This window comes from Eremothecium gossypii, chromosome V (assembly GCF_000091025.4).
Source record: "Eremothecium gossypii ATCC 10895 chromosome V, complete sequence".
Classification (NCBI taxonomy): domain Eukaryota; kingdom Fungi; phylum Ascomycota; class Saccharomycetes; order Saccharomycetales; family Saccharomycetaceae; genus Eremothecium; species Eremothecium gossypii.
In genome coordinates this window covers 1,251,917-1,274,724 of record NC_005786.2, presented here as the reverse complement: position 1 = coordinate 1,274,724, position 22,808 = coordinate 1,251,917, and the positions used below count along the sequence as shown (strand labels likewise).

Below are 22,808 nucleotides of genomic sequence, written 5' to 3'. Positions count from 1 at the left end.
CGTAACTAGTATCACAATTATAGTCTATAACAATACCGATTCAACTACATTGTATAAATACAAACCATACTGACACCTCATTAACTTGATCTCGATACTCTGTTTGTGATCCATCAAAGAACATAAGTCAATGAACATCGATTCTCTACGTTACCTCCTGTTGCTGTAAACAGAGAGCAGCTTCCCATGTCAAAATATTACGATACTTACTTCCAGGTACACTGATAGATGCGCCACGTCCGATACCATTCCAATGAATGATATAAAGGGGCTTTTCTAGCCTTGTGTTTAAGTAGTCTTCACTTTACATGCTTTGAATACACATATTTTAAATAGGATTGATTAAACATACTCGCTATACGTTGCGCTTACCAAAGAATATTACGATCGCTGTGAAATGGCTGGCGTTTAGTGCAAGCTTTGCTACCAGCTTTCGAGGTTGGATTCCTTTCCTAGTTAATATGACCGTCAGTTTTGCACAATGAGTTTTAAAGAAGTTCTCACCAATATCCGTGGTTGTAGAGCAAATATAATAGTATATAACCAATCAAAGTCAAACATATAAGAATCAGCAATATCTGCAGGTTCAAAGAATTAAATGAACACAAATGACCCCAAAGCCTACGAAGCATGTGGCCACAATTCATTTATACCCCCGGCCACCTAAAATCATAAGACAGAGGGAGGAGAAATGTTTTATACGAAGCCGCATGCATATGGTAGTATTCATAAACGGAATCGAAGTCAAGTTAGATACAGGCCTCGGCATGTTGACCTAGTGGGGGGGCGTTCATATGGCTCATAATAAATGTAAGGTTTGCCTCAGAGCTCGAGGCCTGAATCACAAAAGTGATGCAAGTGAAACCAAAAGCAAAGAAATACCACATTTAGCCAAGTAGGTTGGAAGAGCAGCCGCATTCTTAGATGATGAGGCCGGCTCAGATTGCGTGGAAGAAGGCGCAGAAACTGAAACCACAGTCCCCAAGCTGTTTTGAAAGTTTGCTGGATCGTAGCTAACAGTGGCAGGTACAACTTTGTTGTCACTATCGTAAATAGTGTAACGAAAAGTGGTAGGTCCAGCGTAATTGGATAAAATGGACCCCGTGTTTGATCCCTTTGCGCCATCTTTGATCATATCTGCGATGCCCTTAGGCTGCTCTGGAATCTTGAAGTCCTTGGTACCAAACCTCTTGTCGCCCACCTTTTCATCAGAACATATAAATAGTTTATCCTCTAGTAAGCTTTCTTTGATCTGAGGGATCTTAAGCGAGCGGTAGCGCTGTTGGAGATGTTCAAAATCCTTGCGATAGCGTATGTTACCGTTATGTTCAATTTCAACCAAACCATAGTTGTTACCTTCATTCGAATACTCGTAGATAAGTCCACCAGAGAAGCTGTGAGTCAACCCCCCGTATAAGCCATCAGTGGTCTCCTCAAAGGTCCGCGGAGTCCTCTGATTACAACCATACTCGGAGAAGATCAGCGGAATAATCGTGTCAGCGTATGTCTGATTCATCTCCGCATAGCCAGATGTCTGCCAATTATGGCTGGAAGAACACCATTTGTAGGTATTCAAGCCAAAAAAGTCCGAACGAGAATCTTCCAAATCTTCGTCTTCTGTCGTGCCGTCCTTGGAATTACATTGCAAATAATTTAGGGTTGGCTTTTGTAACTCCAAAACTTGCGCTGCAGAGTATCCAACTGGGATTTTCCTGTTCGCATGCTTTTCTATATACTGTTTGATGTCGCGCTGAACCGCTCGAATATACTGTGGGTTGATTTCAGCATAGTTTCTCTCATCGTTAATAATCTCGTTCCCTGCAAAGAATCCTAGCACGTTTGGATAATTCTTGAAGGCGTCAATGAATTTAAAAACGCGACGCAAATAGTCTTCATTGTAAGATCCCGAGGGATCAGCGCGGTTTAGTGACTCGCCGTAGTTGCCGCTGTTAACATCCAAAATAACGTAAATACCAGCATTATTGAGGATCGTCATGCATTTGTCATGGTTCAAATCAGGGTTTAGACTGTATATCCGGATTGTGTTGACTCCGAGCTGTTGGAAAACTGCAGCATCCCGCGCACACAGTTCCTCGTCCGACAGAACGTCCCTGCCATTCCGTCCGTCGTACGCCGACGACCCGCCTGGCTGGTAATCAATACCAATCACAAAGAAAGCATTGTTGTCGTCGGCCTCACTGGTGGGCGACGCTGGTCTAATGAACCTGTCGCCTTTCAAATGTATGGGGAGAATCGCCTGTGCATATTGCCCTAAAAGTGTCACTAGGGCTGCTGTCCGCACAGAAACCATCGTGGCGCAATGCGTATGTTGGTTTAATTATTATCCGCTGCTCGTAGCAAGTATCCAACCCTTCTGAGCAAGCAAGTGCGTATACAAGCGAGATGCTGATGCTGGTTCCTGAACGCAAGTCCTATGGAGTTTTGATATATGTTTTATATATGAAGGTAAATTCTATATATATGATGCCATTTTCGACCTGACGCCGCTTTTCAAGCCCCGCCTAACTGCGCGCTTTTCTGAAGGCCAAATAATGGCTGCCTCCAAAACAGCAACGAACGACCCCCACAGATGAACATGCGTAGTGATCTTGTAACTGACATGCGGAGACCTTTCTCCACGGCATTACAACATACCGCAGTAGCTGCCTCCAGCATATAGTCAAATAAAATGCATCCAAAAACAGTCCAGTTAGCACCCAGACATGCTGTTCTCGAGCATCCGCTGTTCATATAAAAACAGCAGCATCTCGGTAATTGTAAGACTGAATGTTGGAATGCCACAACTGCGTGGGGTTCACCAAGTGGACTGCAACATTCCTATTGTGCTGATCCGCTGTGTGGCGCTACATGCGATTACCCCACGCCAGAGTAAGAGTTTAACTCAAAGGAAGATGTATCTCCAGCTATTGAATTGGCATGACGTCTTTTTACGTCGGCCGCATTAAAGGTGATATAGTTGGTCATGGATCTTACTACATACTGAGTAGATACGCTAAGGACTCTACAACTCGTCCATTATACGCGAGTCAAAAGTACCCGGAAGGATTACAACATAGTCCACATAGAGGTCTCCGAAGCCGGCGCTGTCGGGGAGTGGCATGCCAAAGCCTGGCACGCGTTCCACCTCGCCGTGCTGGACGGTTTGACCCTTTTTCCTCGAGAGCGGAACTTTCTTGGAGGGGTCGAGGAACTCGAGCTCACGCTTCCAGTCCCCATGCAACGCTTCTTTGAGGCTTAGCACCTCGGTACGGAAGAGGTTGGCGCCCTGTCTGCGATAGCCCATATTGTCCCGCGTGTTCTCAGAGACCTTAACGTATATATCACCGGGGTCCATGTCTGGCACCTTCTCTGCCTCGCCCTGCTGCACTGCGACAAAGTCGCGTGGCGCACCAGGCGGTACCTCTACGCGGAAGGACTTGTTCTTTTTGATGACTTTATGACCTTGGCATACCTTGCACTTCTTGGTGATGCTTTCGCCGCGGCCCTCGCAGCGTGGGCACACTTGCTGAAACTGTTGTGTCATGAAGCCCTGGCGCACGACCTGAACGATTACACCGCGACCCGAGCACTGCGTGCAGCGCTCCACCTTGCCGTCTTCAGAACCGGTAGCTCCACAATGGTCGCAATGATCGTTCAGCGAAAGCGTGAATTCGACAGCTGTGCCATGGTAGTATTGCCGTAGCGTGAGCTCCTCCTGCACCTGCAGACTCTGGCTTCGCTGGCGGCGACGCTGACCGCCGCCGAAGCGCGCACCCCCGCCAAACATCTGCTCGAAGATGTCAAACGGATCATGGAACCCGCCGTGCCCACCTTCAGCGCCACCGCCGTTCTTTAGCGCTTCGGCTCCGTACTGGTCGTAGATCCGCCGTTTCTCCGGATCGCTGAGTGCCTCATAAGCCTCTCCAACTTCGATGAAGTTATGGTGCGCCGTCGTGTCGCCTGGGTTCTTGTCCGGGTGGTACTTCTTCGAAAGCTGACGATACGCCGACTTGATATCCTTTTCCGTCGCCTCCCTATCGACTCCCAGAATTGCGTAGTAGTCCTGTGCCAATGCAAGAAGCGGCAGCGCCCAGAGCGCCAGCAGTAGTCCGATCCGAGCCATGCTATGTTTCTTGCGTGTGTGCCTCGACTTGTAACGGGTTACTTGTCTTTCTCGAGGTACGTCGCGCGCTGCCTCGAAATCCGCAACCACGCCACACCAACGCCGGAGCTCGCATGACTCGCGCGCCTAGACAGCTAGCAGTTCCACCTCTTAAGGTATATAGCTCTACATAGTTCATACACAGCGCTAGAATTGGTCCTCGTCGTCGCTCTCCAGAGCTGCAAACGCGTTAAAAGACATCGTAGGCTTATCAGCCACGATGTCGCGCGTATCCGCAGGTCTGGACGACGCAATATTCTTATTATTCGGCTTCACGCGCAGCGTCTCCTGCGCCACGAATGCAGGCGACGGTTCGCCATCGTCTCCGACCGCTACAACGGACGTCTTTCTGGTAGACGTGCACCAACCATCATCGTCCGTAGTGATGCGTGGCTTGTGGGCCTTGATCTTGGGCTTGACGCCGTGGTGATGTGATGACCTACGGCGCGCTTTTTGATGGAACAAGTCAGCGATTTCGTGGTGCTCCGCAACTTCGGCAATCATAGCCTTGAATGCGTCCACATCGAAGTTAACCGCCACATCGTATGTTGGCTTCAATTGCAGTAGTTCCTCCTCGGTGTACTTGGCCATTATGACTGCCTGCTTACCTAGTTAGTTTCGTTGCGTATTTGGGATGGTGATGTAGTTGCAGTGGTCGAATTCTCGTCAAGTCGGACAGGGCGAAATTTTTTTTGTTATATGGCCGGGTAACGCTACCGTCCGGCAGTCAGGCGCCGGACACGAGTCGCTACCGCTGTGCGCTCGAGTTCGTATGCTGTGTAGCGCACGTAGTATTCGCGCTGCTTGGTTGCCAGGTCCGGCAGCAGCTCGTATGCCAGCAGGCGCGAGCCAGCGTCCGTTGCTGCGTGTGCTGCGAGACGACGCTGTGGGCGCGGCTGTGCGGCGGCACGCAAAGCGTCAAGCGAAGGTAGCCGCGGAAGTTCGCACTGCGGGTGCAACATAGCGGGGGAGGGTTCTGCAGCGAGGGCGCGTTCAATCGCCTCGCGTTGGCGCAGGACATCTGGTGTGTCGTAGCAGGCCGGTCCACCCGCTGCGGCCGCAGCAAGAGCGCGGTAGTGCTCGGCGAGTAGCCCGGGCGGCGGAGGCGGCGGCGGGGGGAGGTCCTGTCGCAGCGGCGGCTCCCACGGCAGCAACACCTCCATATCAGTCGACTGCACCGCCGCGTCTGCACTGCCCGACGGCTGCTCGTCCTCGCTCTCGGGCGCCACATCAAAGTCGTTTTTGGCGGCCGGTAGCCCCTGCCACAGGCGCGCCAAGGCTCTGCGCACAGCCGCCGTTGGTGCCGCGGAGTTCTTCAGCAGCGCTTCCGGCACAGGAAGCTCAAGTGGCGGCCGCGGGATCGCCCGGCGCACCTGCAGCGCTGGCTGCTCAGTCGCGGGCGCCCGCGCAGGCGCCCGCGACTGTTTTCTTGCTGTACGCTTGCCGCGGGCCTCGATCTGGCGCTCGTAGGCCTCGCGCGCCGCACGGTCGCGCGCGGCTTCATTTGCGGTCTCAAACACACCCTCCGCTGGCGCCAGCTCGTACAGCACGTCCGCGTTGGGGTCCAGCTGCCCGCGAACCGCGCGCGGCAGCGGCAGCGCGCTGTTCACGCCTGCCTGCAGCAGCGCGCGCCGCTTCTGTAGTCTGGCCACGCGCCGGCTCTCTTCCACCTGCCGCTCGCGCGCCCGGCGCGCCGCCTTCTTGCCCTGCGTACTCGCCAGCCGCGCCCGTGCCTCCGCCACCATCTCCCGCTCGTCCTCCTCCGGTACCGCAGGCAGCCCCTCCGCGCCCGGGATCCGCTCACCAGCCGCGGGCCCCGCCACCGCCTGGTCTCCGGTCAGCTCCGCCCATCGCGCCGCGCACGCTGCCGCGGGCCGTCCCAGCGCCGCACCCACACTCCGCCACTGTGGCCCGCCGCGCGCCAGCGCCGCCAGCGTGGCGTCTTCTGCCGCTGTCCACGCGCCCTGGCGAGTCGGCCGCACGCTCTCCTCCCACCGTGCGCGGCACTGCTTGCCGCTCTTACGAGGCAAGAGCGACGCAACTTTGTTCCACGCGTGCGTCCCGTACCGCTGTACCGCTGCGCGAAGAATCTCGTCTTCCACAGTGCTCCATACCCCGCCTTTGACGTAGATCGGTACTGCTGGCATTGCTCCTACCCGTGTACAGCTGTGTATACGTCGCTGAATTGGGACTTACGCTGCCACAAGCCACCGTAAAGTGAACAACGAATGCCTACCGCTGGCGTGAAAAAATTGCACGCTCTAACGCCTCCTGCTCGTGCTACCTGGTACTTGTGAGTGGTAGATGCCAGCAGAAGTCCAAGGCGGACCGCAGTTCCAATAATCAAGTGGGTAGGCGAGCGCAGCGGTACGGCAAAACATGGGCCTATTGTTCACGCCAAAGCATCAGAAACTGGTAAACCAGTGCTATCCGACCGGTAGGACGCCCGACAAGAAACCCAAGTCGTCCGAAACGTCGTACCTGCTATACTATGTGAACTCGCGGCGCACGAAGCTGGAGAAGGTTAGCGCATACCTGGTGAAGCGGACGGCAGCGGACCTGGCGCACCGGCGAATTGGCAACGTGATGGTGACGCTGGAGCTGGCTGAAAAGATAGTGACGAGCTGCAAAGAGAACCTGAATGTGTTTGTGAAGGAGTTCCTAGACATCATGATCAAGACACTGAGCAACAACAACTTCAATCTGGATGTATGCGTGGTGGAGGCGGCGGAGGCAGTGTTCAGCAGCATCTGCCAGCACCTGGACGGGGTGTTGTGCAACAGCGACTTGGAGTTCACGCAGATGTACCGCTCGTTTGTGGACGTGTACTGCCAGGTGGTGACGGAGCGGCTGCACAATGATGAGCTACTGATGAAGGGGTGCCTGGACATCTCGAAGACGGCGAACCTGGCCGGGAACCCCGGAGTGAGCTCTCTTATCTCGCGGGGGGTGGAGCTGACGCTTGCAAAGTTCCAGGAGGTGCAGCCGCGCTTCCAGGGCGAGAGTCTGCAGGTGGACCTGCACTCGAGCGAGAAGCGGCTGTCGCGCTCGCAGACGCACCTGACTGCCGCGGAGGAGTCGCGCGTATTGGGCGGATACCCGGAGCAGGCGCTGCAGTCCTACTTCAGCACGACAGAGACAGACAAGTTGTCGATTGCGATACGGGCGCTCATCAAGCGTCTGCTCGAAGTGCCGAACAAGGAGCTGCTGCAGTACATTGCGAACACCATTCCTGTACAACTCCGGTACATCCTGGTCCTCGTCTTCACGCACGCGTTGAACCAGGAGGATGAACACGCAGTTGTTCTTCTCAAGCTAATGACGACTCTACTTGTTTCCGACGTCAGTATCATTGGCCTCAGCGTCCTGGACCTGTTGCGGAAAATCATCAATTTCCAGCTAGCCAGTGCAACATCCCCTCAGGTGACCGAGGCCTGCACAAACACGATATCCGCATTGAACCGCAAGACTTACTACAAGGACCAGCCTATCGACATGATCTCAGAACTTCTTCTCAAGCTGAAGGAGCATCCCGGTCAGCGGGAGAAGGATATCCTAATTTCAGACTTGCAGGCTGTGCTACAAACTGTCGGTCAGCCGTTTATGACCCTTGAGTTATTTCTGGAGCTGGCACCCTACGTACCGGACCGGTTAGAGCTCTTCAGCCTTGTCACTGACAAACTCCCTGGCGGATTTGTCATGAACAAGTTTTTCCTGTTCCTCGTAGCCCTGGAGTCGCCAGGCGAGCAGGAGAAGTTGCTTGATGATGCATTTGCGAAATACAAGAACTTCACGCTCTTGTCTGGCCTAATCTATTTCCTAGAGGAGGGAAACACGCCATCGAACTTGTACTACTGCTACCATACCAAAGCCGCGCGCTTCTTAGAATTTGATGACTACCATTCACAAGCCCAATACAAGCGACAGGAACGCGAAATCTTCACCCGCAACGACCTGGTTAATTACTACTCCGACCCAGGCTGTAATCGGTACGCCGAAAAGGGGCTTCGGATATTAATTTCTCAGAATACACGCGTTTCTACGACCGACCTAACGGAGACACCACCAGAAGGTGAGTTACAGATACCCGATATCCCATTGCCGCCAACACCGCCGACACCACAACAGCATCGGATGTTCTTGAATAGCGATGCTTCTGTTAAGTCCCTGGACAAGATGAAGTCACCGAAAGTTAGCGACCTAAAACGCGCTGCGCGCGGTATTCGCGTGGCGCCATCCCATAGCTCATTGCGCGCATCTCAGTCAGTAAAATCTCGTGTTACCAACATTACCTTTCTGTTGAACGAGCTGAATAACGAGAGCCAGGAAACAGGCATTTACGATCCTGAAGAGGAAGAGGTTGTGGGCCTGGAGAAAACGGACCTTGCTCGCTCTATCTCTGCAAAAGTCAGTCCCGCAATTGCCTACTCCTCCAAGCGCTTTGGTAACCTAACCTCGTCCCTCGATCTCGAGCTGCAGGAAGATGCTTTTCAAGACGCTTCTGGCGAAATCGAAGCGTCCAGTGCATTTCGCGGCAAATTGTTTTCATCCTGAATAACCTGTGGAGCTCAAGTAATGCTACTTTAATACAGACCCCATACCAGTATAGATAATATATAGAAGGATATAACGGTATTGTAACGCTTCCACTAGCATATGATAAAATATCCTCATTTTAATGCATCAATTAGCAGGTTTCGGGGCCCCGCTGATAATTTTTCTTATGTTTGAGGCCTATAATACGGAGTTCCAATGTGGACAACATACGTAGGGTGAACCAGGCCTACAGAATATATCAACCACCGCTTTGGACGATCCATATTATAGTAAGATGTCTCAGCTATCAGCAGTACCATTAAAGATGACATTGCAGGTGGATATGCAAGCACAGCTCGCAGCGATTATCGATTCCACCTTCTACCAGGTATCATCAGTATTCATCGATGACCTTGCTGCCGTTAACGATATGCGCAATCGCAGCCTGATGGAAGCAGATGCATCAGTATCTAATCTAGAAGCACTCCTGGAATACTGTAAGACCCTATTTGCCCTGATCGCTAAATTTCCGGACCGCCAGATCGAGTTCACCTGGTTCGAAACACTAGGTCATAAGGCTTACGGGAAGACATCCAACCTTTGGAAGTTTGAGCTGTTCAATGTAATTTATAATATAGGCGCAGTTAAGTCCCTCTTGGCGTCCTCAATGGGCAACGACGAATTGAAGGAGGCATGCCGATACCTACAAGAAAGCGCAGGATGCTTTCAGTACATTTTATCAGCCATGGAGCGGGAACTTGAGTCAGTAATCGATGAAAAAACAATTAGGGCCGTACTGAACCTCATGCTTGCACAAGCACAAGAATGCTGTTGGGCACGGGCACTCCGTGATGCGATGAAGCATTCTCCGATTGCGAGGTTAGCTTTACAGGTTTCCAACTTCTACGAGGAAGCGCACAGGTATGCCAGGATAAGTCCTGTCATCAGGACAAAACTTGTCAAATATATCAACGAGAAGTCTTTCTATTTTGCTGCAGTTGCGCACTATAGGCATGCGCTTCACTTTGAAGAAAAGCAGCAGTACGGAAATGCGGTCCGATCTCTGAACGAAGCACAAGAAAAGATCAAAGGTGCAGGATGGGGACCCGAGGTCCTCCCCTTTGAAAAGGAGCTCAATGATACATTAAATACACTTCAGAGAGACAATGACCTTATATACCTACAGCACATCCCGAGCCAATGTCCGGTCATCAATCCTGTCAGCATGGTAAAACCGATACTCATTGACCTTCTTTCCACCGGGACGCAGAAAATTCACCTGTTTAGAAACCTACTACCCATAGATGTGATTGAAAGCTCAGCGGCATTCAATATCAGACAAGATAAATATGTCGAAGATTATGTCAAGAGTCCTCTAGTCGCCCTCAATAAGTTACTGCATAACAGTCTCCCCGAGAACGAAGCTCTTCCTGGAATGAAGCATTTGACAGAAGAGGAATTCGATATTTATGCTAAAACATTAGCCGGCTTGAACGAGTTCAGTTCTCAACTGGGCGAACGATTAACGGTTATTAAATCATTAATTGATGGAGCAACTACGCGTCTGCCTGCCGAGGCAAACCACCACGCAGATCAAGATAATTCGAAGGACATTGTAGAAGAGTATAACAAGCGGATTGTGACGTTACAAGGCTATTTGAGGCAAGGCGAGGAAATAACTAGGGAGACAACCCAAATATTCGAAACAGTAGACAGGGATTTACTTACGACACAACTCCAGCTGGCTGCCACGAACAACCCGACCATGAGAAAAGTAGAGGCACTTACCAAAGAAAGGTATGACTATATCGCAGAGGTTGAGAAGAAATCGCTACAGAACAGGATATTGCCCAGTCTTGTATCCAACTACAAAGAGACCGGCTCGCTCGATTTCGAACCCATATTTCAAGAACACTTGAAGATGTTTAAAAAGGACATCGAATATGTACAACTGGGGAAAAAACGCAATGCAGAGCTGATAGCTGAGCTAAATGCAGAGGAAGGCGAGGAGAGTGGGAAAATCAAGCGACTCAGTCCTCGAGATATACAGATTCAGGACTTCAAACACTCTTTGCATTTATTAGAACAGGTGAAGGAAAACATCGAGGAAGGACAGGTTTTCTATGAGGACCTCAAGGAGTCAATTGGTGTCCTGCACGAGGACGTCACGGATTTTTTAAACAAAAGTTAATTACATGAAGTTTAGGACAGCGATGTGGGTGTAGAAGAGGGTTCAATCATCTCTTCAGCTAGTTTTTTCTTAGCCCACTCCTCATATGCTTTCTTCTTCTTACCCCTGTTAAGGTTGGCCTTGTGTCGCCGACTGCGTGTGTGTATTAACCAATTGTGCTCACCTATCGCGGTGAGTTCCTGGTCATTTTTGTCCCTGCATATTGGACATTTATAATGTGTCCAATCCTTATTCTCTTTTGGGCTGGAGGTTCTAGCAGGACTGGTTAACAAAAACTGCAGTTCGGGAGGCGCAAGCTCATGTGCAACTTCCTCGGAATTTTCCAAAAAGGATGCTGCCATTTTGACAGCCTTCATGTGAACCAGATTATCCCAACGACTCAAGTCGGATGCATCCAACAAATAAATTTTGCCGCTGATGTCGGGGATTAGCATCTTGCGAATCCATTTGATCTGTTTCTTAGCATACTGCCTCGTCCTAGTTTTCATTTTATCAACGCATGTTTCTAGACTCTCCATTGCGCTATTTTCTAGCCATGGTAAAAACTCTTTAAAACCGATGACCTGCCATATTCCATTTTGGCACTGCTCTTCGCTGTAGGTGTTATTCCGATAATATCCATAAAGCTCACGTATTTCGGCCATCCCCCCGTTGGCCAGCATATTATCCACTCTCGCGTCTAATCGCGGCCCAAGAGAGTCCATGTCGCTATATAGCCACAAGAATAGGGTATCGTAACGAAGCTGCAACTCTTGGGCGGCAAACGTTCTGCTAGGCTTGGTTCCAGTCGTGTAGTATATCTCAAGCATCCGCCGGACACGGCGGATATCATTAGGATGGTATTTTGCAGCGATATCCGGGTCAACCTTGCCCAAAGCCTCGTATACAGCGTCAGCGTCCCCCGAGTTCAGGAGCTCTTGCTCGGCTGCCGTGGGGGCACGACTGCCCTCGCCCTTCACTCGTTTCTGGAATAAAGCCTGCAGGTAGTAGTGGGTGCCGCCGACTATTATTGGCAGCTTGCCCCGCCTGTGGATGTCATCGATGCACTGCAGACACTCCTGCTCGAACCGGTGCAGGTAGTACTCTTCGTGCCAGCCTACATAGTCCATCAAGTGGTGTTTGACGCCCCGCCGCTCCTCTATCGGGTGCTTGTTCGTGATTATGGGGACGCCGCAGTATACCTGCATCGAATCCGAGTTGATCACCTCGCCATTGAACCTCAGGGCGAGCTCAACGGCCAGCTGCGACTTGCCCACGCCAGTCGTACCCGCAATTACGAGTACTTTCGGTTGAAACAGACTCTGCCCCATCCTCACGCGCTGCAGCAGACGCCTCAGCATAGCGTGCGGGGCCAGAACACAGTGTGCCAACCTGGTGGTGAGCAATGTCTACCACATTGGCGAGCGCCTGTCCAGCTTCCAAGTCCGGGTAACACCAAATACAGGGCCCGCTTAGTAATTAACTATCTAACTATTTTCGGTTATGTGTCATCGCCGGAATCATCGTCGCTGTACCAGCCACACTCGTAAGCCGCACCTAGCGTCCCCAAGCGTTCCTTCAGCTCTTCGCGGTCCGGATCATATCGGAATTGTTTTGCCACCATTTCGTACCAGTTCTTGAAAACATCGCGGCATTTTTCTGTCACCCCAAGATCAATGTGGTGCAAATTCCGGGCTGTCTCTGGAATAGTATCCGCAGGCCGCCATGCATATGTGCGTATCAGCTCGAGGTTTTCCACTGAAAGGGTAGTTTCTGGTGGAGAATGGGATCCTCTCAACAGACGGCATCGCGAAAAGGTATGTGGGTCTCCGCGCGATGAGCGATGTCTCGGAGCGTCCGCAAAGTAGGAGTAGGAGCGCTGACCCGATGACATGAGCGAAACCACATTCCGCTGCTCATCTCCACTGTGTAGACGGTCCGCCAGCTGGTTCATGAAGCGCAAAGTGCGGGATTTTTCTAAGCACATGGCAGAGTTGACGCTATCCAACACATGGCAGGCCCAGCCGCCCGCCTCCCAAAGCGAATCAGCAGCTTCGCTGCGGATCGGGAAATACAGATCGCTTTGCTCGAGCATTGCGAGGGTGGCGCGGAGCTTGTTAGATTGCCGCTGGAAGCCCGCGCGAGGGGGGTGGCGCGGCCCAGACTCATCGACGTTGAGGCCCCACCCGAAGTAGCACACCTTGGGCACTTCCTCGCGCAACTGCTCTTGGAGCGCGGCCATGAAGCCACCCCAACCGTTGTCAGTCTCGGTGACGAGATTGAAACCCTGTAGCGTGTCGCACTGTTCCAGCTGGCGGTGCAGACTTATGTCGAAGAAGTCCCGCGCACACTCCTCGGTGAACACCTCGTAGCCGTTCTCGTACCTGTCGAACCGTCTCTGCCCAAGGGCCTCAAAGTCTGGCGCACTGGGCGCCGCCACGTCGTGGTGCCAATGCGCGAGCTCCTGCACGCTGTCCTGGCCATAGATCATCCGTCCATAGTCCGACCAGTAGCGTGCCCCGGCGGCAGTGAGTGCCGGCGGTGCCTCGCCTGCGTCCAACGCACGCTGATATGCGGATCGCCGCACTCGCGCGGCTGTCTGTACCACTTCGATCCCTGGTGCGGCCCGCGGCGGTTCCTCTTCGTCCGCGTAGTCGTCTTGCGACCAGTACTGGAACCTTCCAAGTGCCCCACTACCTCCTTTGGCGTCCCACAGCACTGCGCGCGGCTCGTAGCTCATTGTCCTTCCATCAGCATCTATTGTGCCGTGGAGAAACACGCTGGGGTCACTACCCGCCTGCTCATCGCGCTCGTGTAGGGCCCTTTCTTGGCCGTTGAAGAACTGTGTGATGAGATGGTTAGCTCTGTGCGAAGCTGTAATCGTCACAATCTCCCGCATTTCTTTGCCTCTGTTCCAAACGCCGGCCAACGTCACTCTGCGAGGACTCCGCACGTAACCTGACTATCTCCCGGGGGGGCTCGGAGGATATCTTTCTTCGAAATAGCAACAGCATGTCTTTCCCTCGGGAAGCGGAACCTCTGAACTTTCTTGGCGAGAGTGCCTGCTAGAAGCCGCAGTTACACACTATATAGAAGCCAGTAGTAGGGCTTCCTGAATATTGTATATATGAGTGCCAAGCGCAAATATTTCCTCAGCGGACACTGGCTTCAATTCCAAGCAGAGAGCGCAAAGCATACAAAACAGATCATGAGTTTGTCGTCAAACTCTCAATCGGGGCAATACGCAAGCGAAGAGCTGCAGAATACAGAGGTCGACGCCAAGAGTCTTGACTGGGACGATCGGTTCGACCCCGCCAACCCTCATAACTGGCCGTTATGGAAGAAGTGGAGTACCGCGATGGTGTCTGCGCTTCTGTGCCTGGCGGTAACGATGGGCTCCTCATTGTATATGGGAGCAGTGCCCACGCTAGTAAAGGAATACGGAGTTAACCAGACACTGGCTTGCGCCGGCCTTTCGTTGTACCTTCTCGGGTTGGCAACGGTTGTTGGCGCTCCGCTATCGGAGGTGTTTGGCCGTAAGCCTGTGTACCTTATCTCGCTGCCAATTAGTCTACTATTTTCTCTCGGAGTGGGACTGTCCAATGGACGCATGGCCGTGATTTTGCCGATGCGCTTGTTTTCAGGCATATTCGCGTCACCGGCGCTTTCGGTAGCGAGCGGAACGATCGTAGACATCTTCGATGTGGATGAAGTATCCGTGGCGATGTCGCTTTTCTGTATGGCTCCATTTCTTGGGCCTGTCATCTCTCCAATTATGGGGGGATACGCTGCGGAGAACGGCGGCTGGCGTTGGGTGGTGTGGATCCGGCTTATCTCTGGCGGCGTGCTAATGCCGATGCTGATTGTGATGCCCGAAACGCACAAGTACATCATTTTGGCCAGGCGCGCCCGCAAGCGGGGTGTTAATCTCCGTAAATCGAGACCCGGCGAGACTCGCGCCTTCATCAAGCGCACGCTAACAGAGACGCTCTTCCGCCCTATCAAGATGCTGGTGGTTGAGCCGATTGTGCTCGTCTTCTCGGTGTATGTCGCCTTCGTCTTCTCGGTGCTATTCGCCTTTTTCGAAGCGTACCCCACCATCTTCCGTGGGGTCTACCACTTCACCATGGGGCAGACCGGCCTCACCTTCATTGGCATTTCCGTGGGTCTCTGGCTAGGCATGATGCTGTACGTGTGGTACGACCGCAAGTACTTCTTCCCGCCTGCTCCGCCGGGCACCCCGCTGTTGGCAAACCCGCAGAGCATCCGCGACCAACCCATGCGCGGTCGCCGCGATCCGGAGACCGGTCAGCTGGTCCCATTGGTGCCCGAGATGTTCCTCACCGTGACAAAGTTCGGCTCTCTCGCACTGCCCGTGGCCCTCTTCTGGCTGGGCTGGTCCGCGCGCCCATCTGTCCACTGGATTGTCCCCGCCCTCGCGGGTATCCCCTTTGGCTTCGGCATGATTCTCATCTTCTTCAGCGTGCTAATGTATTTTACGACCACGTATCCCGTGCTCGTCGTCTCATCCGCGTTTGCAGCCAACAATCTCCTGCGTTATGTGACCAGTTGCGTGTTCCCGCTCTTCACCATACAGATGTACGAAAATCTCGGCATCGGGTGGGCGTCATCTGTCTTCGGGTTCATCAGTTTGGCGCTTGTGCCTGTGCCATGGATCTTCGAGCGGTACGGTAAGGCTATGCGCCACAAGTCTGTCTTTGGCTACAACGCAATGGCCACCGCCCGCCAACAGGAGGAGAACGCCTCCGAGGGCCAGCTCAAGCTCGACCATGTCACATCTTCCGACCCAATAAAGAACAAAGACTTAAAGGAAGACAGTCAGTGTTAGCTTCTGTTGTTCAACCGTTTAGCATAAGATGCAAATTCCAGCATGCGATTGCCGTTATACCGTGGAATTCACTGGTGCTTTGCACTCATCGATGTTGAGATACCTAACTGAGGTTTCAAACTTGAATATTCTTACAAGGCATACAGGCCATAATTTCATATACACACAGTAATACAACAGCTATAGCATTCGCTAATAGAGCTTTCAGAAGCAAGTGGCGGCGGCCGCTGAAGATGCTATGAAAGACCCTGTCAGTAGGTTCTTAGGGCACAAATCCGACAGCCTCTAGGGTTGAAATTGTTCGGAGAATAGTATAATAATGCATCAAAGCGAGATGTCACCCTGTCGCAGAAAACCCTTTGAGCAACGAAAATGGCGCCCGGTGGAACTGCGTATCTGGTGCTGGTAGTCTCTATGCTGCTGATGTTCTTGAAAAGGAACCAGCGGTTCAAAAGCTGGGCGCTGGGCAAGATCCAGACGTCGCTGACGAGCTCTGCGTTCGGGCCCTTGGACCGCCTGCAGGTAGCCAAGAACCTGGAGCTGGTGGCCGGGGATCAGAAGGAAACGGGCTGCCTTGCGGGGGCGGCTGCTGTGGGGGTGTTTGAGGCGCTAATGGCGTTCAATGAATACAAGTCGCGGGCCCTGCGCCAGAACGGAGTCATCTACAAGCGGACGCAGGGGTTCGGTGAAGTAGACATGGAGCAGCTGCGCCAGATTGGTTACTTCGACAAGGTTATGGCGGTGAACGACAGCATTGTCGCAAATGAGGTGGTCATGCGTCGGCTCGTGGAATACACGTTGTCCGGGCTGGCTGCGGAGAACCCGCAGTTCACGGCCAAGCTCCAGAAGGCCATGAGCCACCTGGGCTACAGCTTAAAAAATGGCACACTTATGCGGCCAAACCACGAAGTGGTTTTGGGATACTTCTCGAAGCTGCATGTGGTCACGGACTCGATTAATCACATTGTCCGCGACTACCATCCTGCATATGAAGTTGAGCGGAAGCCGCTCCTGGAGTTTATTGAGGGTGCCCTCAAACGGGTGCCCTCCGGAAAGACGTTACTTGTTGTCCCGGGATCGGGGTGCGGTGGAACCGCCTGGCATGTAGCCACAGCGCACCCGGAAATGCAAGTCAGCTCGGTTGAATTCGACCCATTCATGTACCTGTGCAATGAATATGTCCTGGGCGAAAGCAAGGATATCTCCCTGAGTTCATTTGCGACACACTACAGCGGACAGCTGACTGCGCAGAACCAATGCAAGCAGTTCCATATCAAAACATCGGAGATTAAGCGCCCTAAAAACTTAGACCTGCACTTGGGAGATTTCAGGACCTTCAAGCCCGACCAGCAGTACGACAACATCGTTGTTATCAGTGCTTACTTCATCGACACCGCCGAAAACATGCTAGAGTACTTTAACAGCATCGAGGGCCTGAAGCAGCACGCTAAGAACCTTCACTGGATAAACGCAGGTCCATTGAAATATGGAACCAAGCCTATGGTGCAGTTTACTGTCGAGGAACTTACCGCGCTCAGAAAAGTCCGTGGCTGGAAGGATGAGGCCTTCTCTGTCAGTACCAAGGAACTAAACGGGTACTTGACCAACTACAATGCCCTCTTTCAGGGCTATTACGGCCTAGTGAAATTCCATTCTGTATATACACCTAACTAGGTAATAGGCGTCCTTTTGAGACACTTTAGTAGATTGTGCTAGAGTTGTAAGCGGGCTTATCAGAACATTATAAATTAACGTCAGTTCTTGAAAATGTTGTCACCTTTATTAAACTGAATCTTCTTATCCTGCCCCCCGCTGATGATACCGACGCCCTTGGCCCACTTTACGGCAAAGACCTTGTCGTTGATGCCTTTCTCGACGGATTGATCTTCCCTTGTAATGGTATATATGGAAGAGCTGGATCTAATATCCCAGACCTTAACGGTCCCGTCATGTGAGGCAGAGCATAGCATGTACTCGTTTTCGGGGCAGGTATCCAAGGCCACCACAAAGTTCTTGTGTCCAAGCAACTGCTGTTGAGTAATCTTAGCAGATGAGTCCGCTCTTGGATCATGCAGAGTTATGTGTCTTGCACTGGACCCGCAAGCTAGCAGGCGCAGCTTCGGAAGCTCGACCATCGACAGCAAAGAGTAGGAGGTTGACTTCGTGTCGACGCAACGCGAGGTAACTAGATCCCAAGTTTTAATCGTGTGATCCTGCGAGACGGAGTAGGCTACAGTGGAGTCGTTGCTTGCAAATATCACTTGCTCGACAGGAGCTTTGTGCGATTCGAGTAGGGATAATGGTGCGCGTCTTCTCACAGACCCATCCTTCATTGTTAGCTTTCTCCGCTTCTTGGCCGCCGATGAGGCCTTGTCCCCCAAGCTATCCATCGGATCGACTGCAGTCATATCCTTGTGGTTGGTGGACCAGAACCCAATGCTGTTGTCGTACGAGGCAGACAGAATGCGGTCGCCTTGGACGTCCACCGAAACCACTGGGGCCTGGTGTCCTTCCAGAATCGCAAGTGTGTGCGCCTCCTCAGTGCCCTCCAGCTCGTCGACGTGCTTGACATCGTCATTCTTGGTCTTCCATAGACGCAGTGTCCGGTCGTTTCCGCCAGACACCAAGCGCGTGCTCGAAATGAACTTCACCGCGCGCACTGCACCGGTGTGCCCCGAATACTGCTTCTCAATTTTGCCCGACAGGTTCCAAGTGCGCACAACACCGTCGTACGACCCGCTCACGATCCTCTCCGCGCCCACATCGAGCGCGCTCACCCAGTCCTCGTTGCTGAAGCTCTTCAGGTACGAAGGCGGAAGCACGGCCCGAGTGTACTCGACATTCAGCACCGCCTCACTCGAAAGTCCCTTTCGCGTCAGGTAATCCTGCAGGGAGCACCGCAGCAGCTGGCCATCTATCAAGAAGTCAAACGGCACCGGCTCTGCGAGCCCAAGCAGGTGATTAATGATTTCCGATAGCCCATACCGCTTCAGAGACACCGGAGCAAACAGCGGAGCATCTAGAACGTGCAGCGACTCGTCCTGCTCCCGCGTGAAGAACTTTACCTTCACCTGCGACTTGTCCTCTACCATCTTGCTTTGTCCTGCACTCAACGCATGTGGGCTACATCGCGATGAGCTCTCAAAATTTTTCAGCTACTCAAGAAAAAGAAACGATTCGCAGATCCGCCTTTTAGCTGCCATTGATCCCGCAGGCATCGTAGGCCTTGCGGCAGTGGGCGGGTCTACATCGCCGTGCTACTGGATTCTTACGTTACTAGCTATGTCTCCCTCGCGCAGTTACCAAATAGGGCCATCTAGATAGTTAAGTACCCTACTCAGTATGAGGACGCTCGTGAATTCGCTCTCGCCTTCTTTTCCCCTCTGATCATCTACGGAAACTAGATGGCACAGTGAATAGAAGGCTTTCGTATCACTGAACAAAACATAAAACAAAAGTGTTCACTAGTGGGAAGACCTTCAGGGTTCTTAAAGTTAGTTTTCATCACAAGGTTTTGTCCGGGTAAGCGAGTGTGAAGTGCAACGGCGGAGGGCTAGGGCTAGGATGCGTCACAGCACAGCGAGCCTCCCGGTAGCCCGGCTGTGAGCCGCATGCATGCGTGGAGTGGGGAAGTAGTTGGGAGATGCGGCGAAACGTCGCCGCGCCGGAAGGCGTCCCGGTCTGCTCCGGAAGGGCACTTCTGCGCGCCCGCCGTGACCATAATGAGCAATTGCGGGTGCTGGCGAGGAATATATAGTATAGCGGTGGAAAGCGTGCGGACAGTGCAGAAGAAGCGCAACACAGAAAATGGCGTCGAGCGTGGCGGGGACTAGACCGCTACCAGAGTCGCGGTATGACTTGAGTACATACTGGGGCCGGGTGCGCCATTGTGCTGAGATCGCGGACCCCACGATGCTGCTGACCACAGAGGCGGACCTCGCGCATGCGCGCGAGGTCGTGCGCTCGTATAGGCGCGGCGAGATGAAGCAGCCGACCGAGGAGTTTTGGCGGGCGAAGAAGCAGCTCGACTCTACGGTGCACCCGGACACTGGTGAAACAGTCCTGTTACCGTTCCGCATGTCGTCCAACGTCCTGTCGAACCTGTTTGTCACGGCAGGGATGTTGACGCCGGGGCTGGGCACCGCGGGGACGCTGTTCTGGCAATGGGCGAACCAATCGCTCAATGTGGCCGTGAACTCGGCCAATTCGAACAAGTCGCACCCGCTGAGCACGCAGCAGCTGTTGATGAACTACGCGGCCGCCGTGACAGCGTCCTGTGGGGTTGCGGTTGGACTGAATAAGCTGGTGCCGCGGCTGCGTAACGTCTCGGCCAACGCGCGACTGCTGCTGGGCCGTTTGGTTCCGTTTGCGGCGGTTGTTTCTGCGGGTGTCGTGAACGTGTTCTTGATGCGCGGCAACGAGATCCGCAAGGGCATATCGGTCTACGACGTGAACGGCGACGAGATCGGGAAGTCAAAGAAGGCTGCGCTGCTGGCGGTTGGTGAAACAGCCCTGAGCCGCATGATCAATGCGACTCCGATCATGGTCATCCCGCCGTTGGCCTTGGTGCGCCTCCAGCGTGGCATTCTAAAGGGCAAGTCCTTCCCAATACAGATGGCGGCCCAGCTAGGAGTCATCACACTAACTGCGTTTGCGGCTCTTCCATTTGCTTTGGCCGTTTTCCCGCAATACCAGGCAATCGAGGTCAATCAGCTGGAGCCTGAGCTAGCCGGGAAACAGGACCGTGACGGCAACCCCGTTAGCAAGGTTTACTTCAACCGCGGTATCTGATCTGGACCACCTGATAGACTTACTATTTAATGGAAATAATGAAATAAATGAGCTTTCGAACATTCTTGTTCAAGCATTGTATGCCAAGGGGCTCTGTGCTTGCCGCGCTGCCCAGAATATCTTCTTGCAAAGGACATTGCTAGCCGTGGATCCAATCTATCGGGGAAGCACCTGGTAACAACGCCTCCGCCAACTGCTGCTGAGGGGTATCTTCTTGGAACAGAGTTTTTATTCTGTCCAGGTGAGGCCGGATGGTCTGCGACGTCGCGAGACAGCAGCCGACGCCGCCCAGCCCTGTGGTGAATGACTCGTAGCCGTGTTTATCCAGCAGCGTCTTTCTGAATTGCTCCACGAGCTCATCTTCGACGTCGCGCTTCAACAGCGTGAGGGCGCAGCCGCCGCCGCCGGCGCCTGTCAGCTTGGTGGCCCCGATGCCCAGGGTATCGCAGAGCGCTCTGACATGCTCCAGACTCGGATGTGAGACACCGAGTGCCACAAGCAGTCCGTGGTTGATTCTGACTAGTTGTAGCAATCGTGTGTAGACGGTGTCGTCGCCCTGTAACAGAGGGAGGAGCTCGTGCGCCTGTGTCACCACCTGCGCCATCGTGTTGAGGATAGGGGCCGTGATGAGCGGCTCCTGTTCCACCAGCTTGCCGACATTCGCGACCAAGACCTTCGTCGACTTCGGCACCTTCGTGTTCGTCAGGATCATCGGCATCTGCGGAAAGTCGCTGAGGTGATCGAACTTAGTAGAGCCGTCCGGCTGACGCTGGAATAGAACGGCGTCGCCATACGTGGCCACAGCGTTGTCGATGCCCGAGGGTGTCCCGTGGATGCACTGCTCCCCCACAAGCGCCCACCGGTTAACAAAGTCCTGTTGCTCCTTCGTTAGCGCGCCTGACTCGCACTGCACGTGCCCGCCCAGCCGCCCCATCGCCAGCGCAAGGCACACAGCAATCGACGCGCTGGACCCGAGCCCCGCGCCGATTGGAAGCGTCGACTTCACCGTGAACCTTACGCCCTGCACCTCCCGACACAGGCAAGTGTATATGTACAGGAAGCACAGCGCCGCGTGCCGCGCCAGCGCTCCCTCCAGCCCCATCAGAAGCCTGTCAACGTGCGCTAGTACCTCCGCGTCCAGCTCGCGCGAGCAGAAGGCCCGTACCACCGCCTCCCGCGGCACCGCCGTCAACGCCTCGTGCTTCCAACTGTACTGGAACCCGATATCTGGGAACTCCATTCGCACTGCATCGCTCTCTGCATCCGCCTCCACAAAGAGATACGTCCGCAACGACGACACGCTGGCAGCAATCGCAGGCTTGTTGTACACCGCCGAGTGCTCGCCAAAGATGATCACCTTCCCAGGCGCCGAAGTGATGAAGGGTAGCAACTCGCCTGTGCAAATGACTGTCATCGGCTGTCCCATGAGCGTAGCTGCTGCTGTCTTGTGGCCTGCTTTTCTTATGACAGAGAGTCCGCTTTTCGCGGAGAACCGCGTGCCGCCGCAACCGCTCCGCAAAATGAGGCCGCGACATCCGCATTCCACCAATGGCGCCGCTGCCCGCGGTTCACGTCTAGCGGTTGGCCGGCTCTCGTGCCACGTGACTGGTCGCAGACGCACGGCAGTTACGACCGGCGCTGTGGCAGGCACGCATCTTCAGGTCACGTGCGCAATCTAACGGGAAATCTCAAAATTCTTTCACGTGATCGTAATTTATAAAGCATATACCATCATGAGAGAATACTCCTTTTTCAAAGAGTTGCTCATTCCCTAGTTTCGGAGTTCTTATCTTCCAGTCTACAATATCTTTGAAGGAATTTATCACATTTTTTGGACTTACAACATAATGCGTTCTTACACCGCTCTATACTTCTTTTGCCTATTTATTACTAGTCAACGAGACAGCCCTTGTCAGAGCTGGTGTAGTCCTGACTGATCTGTCTAAAAAAGACAAAATGCCTTATTGCGCCAGTACGACAAATTGATAACGTGGTTCGCGACTAATACACGAGACGAATTCAAGTCCTCGCTGCTAATACTTTATGAACGTGAAGGACCTGATCGAATCATGGAGGTCGGTTCAACCGAAAGAATCCATTAGACTACTTGGAATGCAAGCTGGAACGTGAAATCTTCAACGCGAGCATCTCCATGCTTGCAGACGCTTTCCATTTATCAACACTAGCATCTTATCAGGACAAGTTTCTGGTGCTCACTCAAGATGTAATTAATAGAGCTGTAATGCATGACCAGATGCTTGGTATAACAAACCAAAAATCCAACCAATTCTTAGACGCGC

At 53.1% G+C, this 22,808-nt stretch overlaps 13 protein-coding genes and 2 non-coding genes across 15 annotated transcripts; 6 read left to right on the top strand and 9 right to left on the bottom strand.

Annotated features, from left to right (window-relative positions):
• Positions 1-841: 841 nt before the first annotated feature.
• Positions 842-2,311, bottom strand: GAS3 (putative 1,3-beta-glucanosyltransferase; the record flags this gene model as incomplete). Its single annotated transcript, NM_210557.1, has 1 exon — positions 842-2,311. One exon carries the CDS (start codon positions 2,309-2,311, stop codon positions 842-844), a length of 1,470 nt encoding a protein of 489 aa, NP_985203.1.
• Positions 2,312-2,823: 512 nt separating this feature from the next.
• On the top strand, positions 2,824-3,000 carry AGOS_AgSNR31. Its single transcript, NR_149374.1, has one exon. It is a non-coding gene; the product is annotated as an AgSNR31 (small nuclear RNA).
• Positions 3,001-3,022: 22 nt separating this feature from the next.
• SCJ1 (Scj1p) lies at positions 3,023-4,123 on the bottom strand (the record flags this gene model as incomplete). Its single annotated transcript, NM_210556.2, has 1 exon — positions 3,023-4,123. One exon carries the CDS (start codon positions 4,121-4,123, stop codon positions 3,023-3,025), a length of 1,101 nt encoding a protein of 366 aa, NP_985202.2.
• Positions 4,124-4,309: 186 nt separating this feature from the next.
• On the bottom strand, positions 4,310-4,753 carry CAF20 (Caf20p; the record flags this gene model as incomplete). Its single annotated transcript, NM_210555.1, has 1 exon — positions 4,310-4,753. One exon carries the CDS (start codon positions 4,751-4,753, stop codon positions 4,310-4,312), a length of 444 nt encoding a protein of 147 aa, NP_985201.1.
• A 122-nt stretch (positions 4,754-4,875) lies between these two features.
• CEF1 (Cef1p) lies at positions 4,876-6,309 on the bottom strand (the record flags this gene model as incomplete). Its single annotated transcript, NM_210554.1, has 1 exon — positions 4,876-6,309. The coding sequence occupies one exon, from the start codon at positions 6,307-6,309 to the stop codon at positions 4,876-4,878; it is 1,434 nt and encodes a 477-aa protein (NP_985200.1).
• A 232-nt stretch (positions 6,310-6,541) lies between these two features.
• On the top strand, positions 6,542-8,716 carry EFR3 (Efr3p; the record flags this gene model as incomplete). Its single annotated transcript, NM_210553.2, has 1 exon — positions 6,542-8,716. The coding sequence occupies one exon, from the start codon at positions 6,542-6,544 to the stop codon at positions 8,714-8,716; it is 2,175 nt and encodes a 724-aa protein (NP_985199.2).
• A 277-nt stretch (positions 8,717-8,993) lies between these two features.
• On the top strand, positions 8,994-10,889 carry RIM20 (Rim20p; the record flags this gene model as incomplete). Its single annotated transcript, NM_210552.1, has 1 exon — positions 8,994-10,889. One exon carries the CDS (start codon positions 8,994-8,996, stop codon positions 10,887-10,889), a length of 1,896 nt encoding a protein of 631 aa, NP_985198.1.
• An 11-nt stretch (positions 10,890-10,900) lies between these two features.
• On the bottom strand, positions 10,901-12,229 carry MOD5 (tRNA dimethylallyltransferase; the record flags this gene model as incomplete). The annotated part of the gene is made up of 1 exon (NM_210551.1): positions 10,901-12,229. One exon carries the CDS (start codon positions 12,227-12,229, stop codon positions 10,901-10,903), a length of 1,329 nt encoding a protein of 442 aa, NP_985197.1.
• A 140-nt stretch (positions 12,230-12,369) lies between these two features.
• On the bottom strand, positions 12,370-13,767 carry DML1 (Dml1p; the record flags this gene model as incomplete). The annotated part of the gene is made up of 1 exon (NM_210550.2): positions 12,370-13,767. The coding sequence occupies one exon, from the start codon at positions 13,765-13,767 to the stop codon at positions 12,370-12,372; it is 1,398 nt and encodes a 465-aa protein (NP_985196.1).
• Positions 13,768-13,995: 228 nt separating this feature from the next.
• Positions 13,996-15,717, top strand: TPO4 (Tpo4p; the record flags this gene model as incomplete). Its single annotated transcript, NM_210549.1, has 1 exon — positions 13,996-15,717. One exon carries the CDS (start codon positions 13,996-13,998, stop codon positions 15,715-15,717), a length of 1,722 nt encoding a protein of 573 aa, NP_985195.1.
• Positions 15,718-16,089: 372 nt separating this feature from the next.
• On the top strand, positions 16,090-17,391 carry AGOS_AER338C (uncharacterized protein; the record flags this gene model as incomplete). The annotated part of the gene is made up of 1 exon (NM_210548.1): positions 16,090-17,391. One exon carries the CDS (start codon positions 16,090-16,092, stop codon positions 17,389-17,391), a length of 1,302 nt encoding a protein of 433 aa, NP_985194.1.
• An 80-nt stretch (positions 17,392-17,471) lies between these two features.
• YTM1 (Ytm1p) lies at positions 17,472-18,809 on the bottom strand (the record flags this gene model as incomplete). Its single annotated transcript, NM_210547.2, has 1 exon — positions 17,472-18,809. The coding sequence occupies one exon, from the start codon at positions 18,807-18,809 to the stop codon at positions 17,472-17,474; it is 1,338 nt and encodes a 445-aa protein (NP_985193.2).
• Positions 18,810-18,993: 184 nt separating this feature from the next.
• On the bottom strand, positions 18,994-19,144 carry AGOS_AgSNR8. Its single transcript, NR_149427.1, has one exon. It is a non-coding gene; the product is annotated as an AgSNR8 (small nuclear RNA).
• Positions 19,145-19,524: 380 nt separating this feature from the next.
• FSF1 (Fsf1p) lies at positions 19,525-20,508 on the top strand (the record flags this gene model as incomplete). Its single annotated transcript, NM_210546.1, has 1 exon — positions 19,525-20,508. One exon carries the CDS (start codon positions 19,525-19,527, stop codon positions 20,506-20,508), a length of 984 nt encoding a protein of 327 aa, NP_985192.1.
• A 139-nt stretch (positions 20,509-20,647) lies between these two features.
• ERG12 (mevalonate kinase) lies at positions 20,648-21,934 on the bottom strand (the record flags this gene model as incomplete). The annotated part of the gene is made up of 1 exon (NM_210545.1): positions 20,648-21,934. The coding sequence occupies one exon, from the start codon at positions 21,932-21,934 to the stop codon at positions 20,648-20,650; it is 1,287 nt and encodes a 428-aa protein (NP_985191.1).
• Positions 21,935-22,808: the final 874 nt, after the last annotated feature.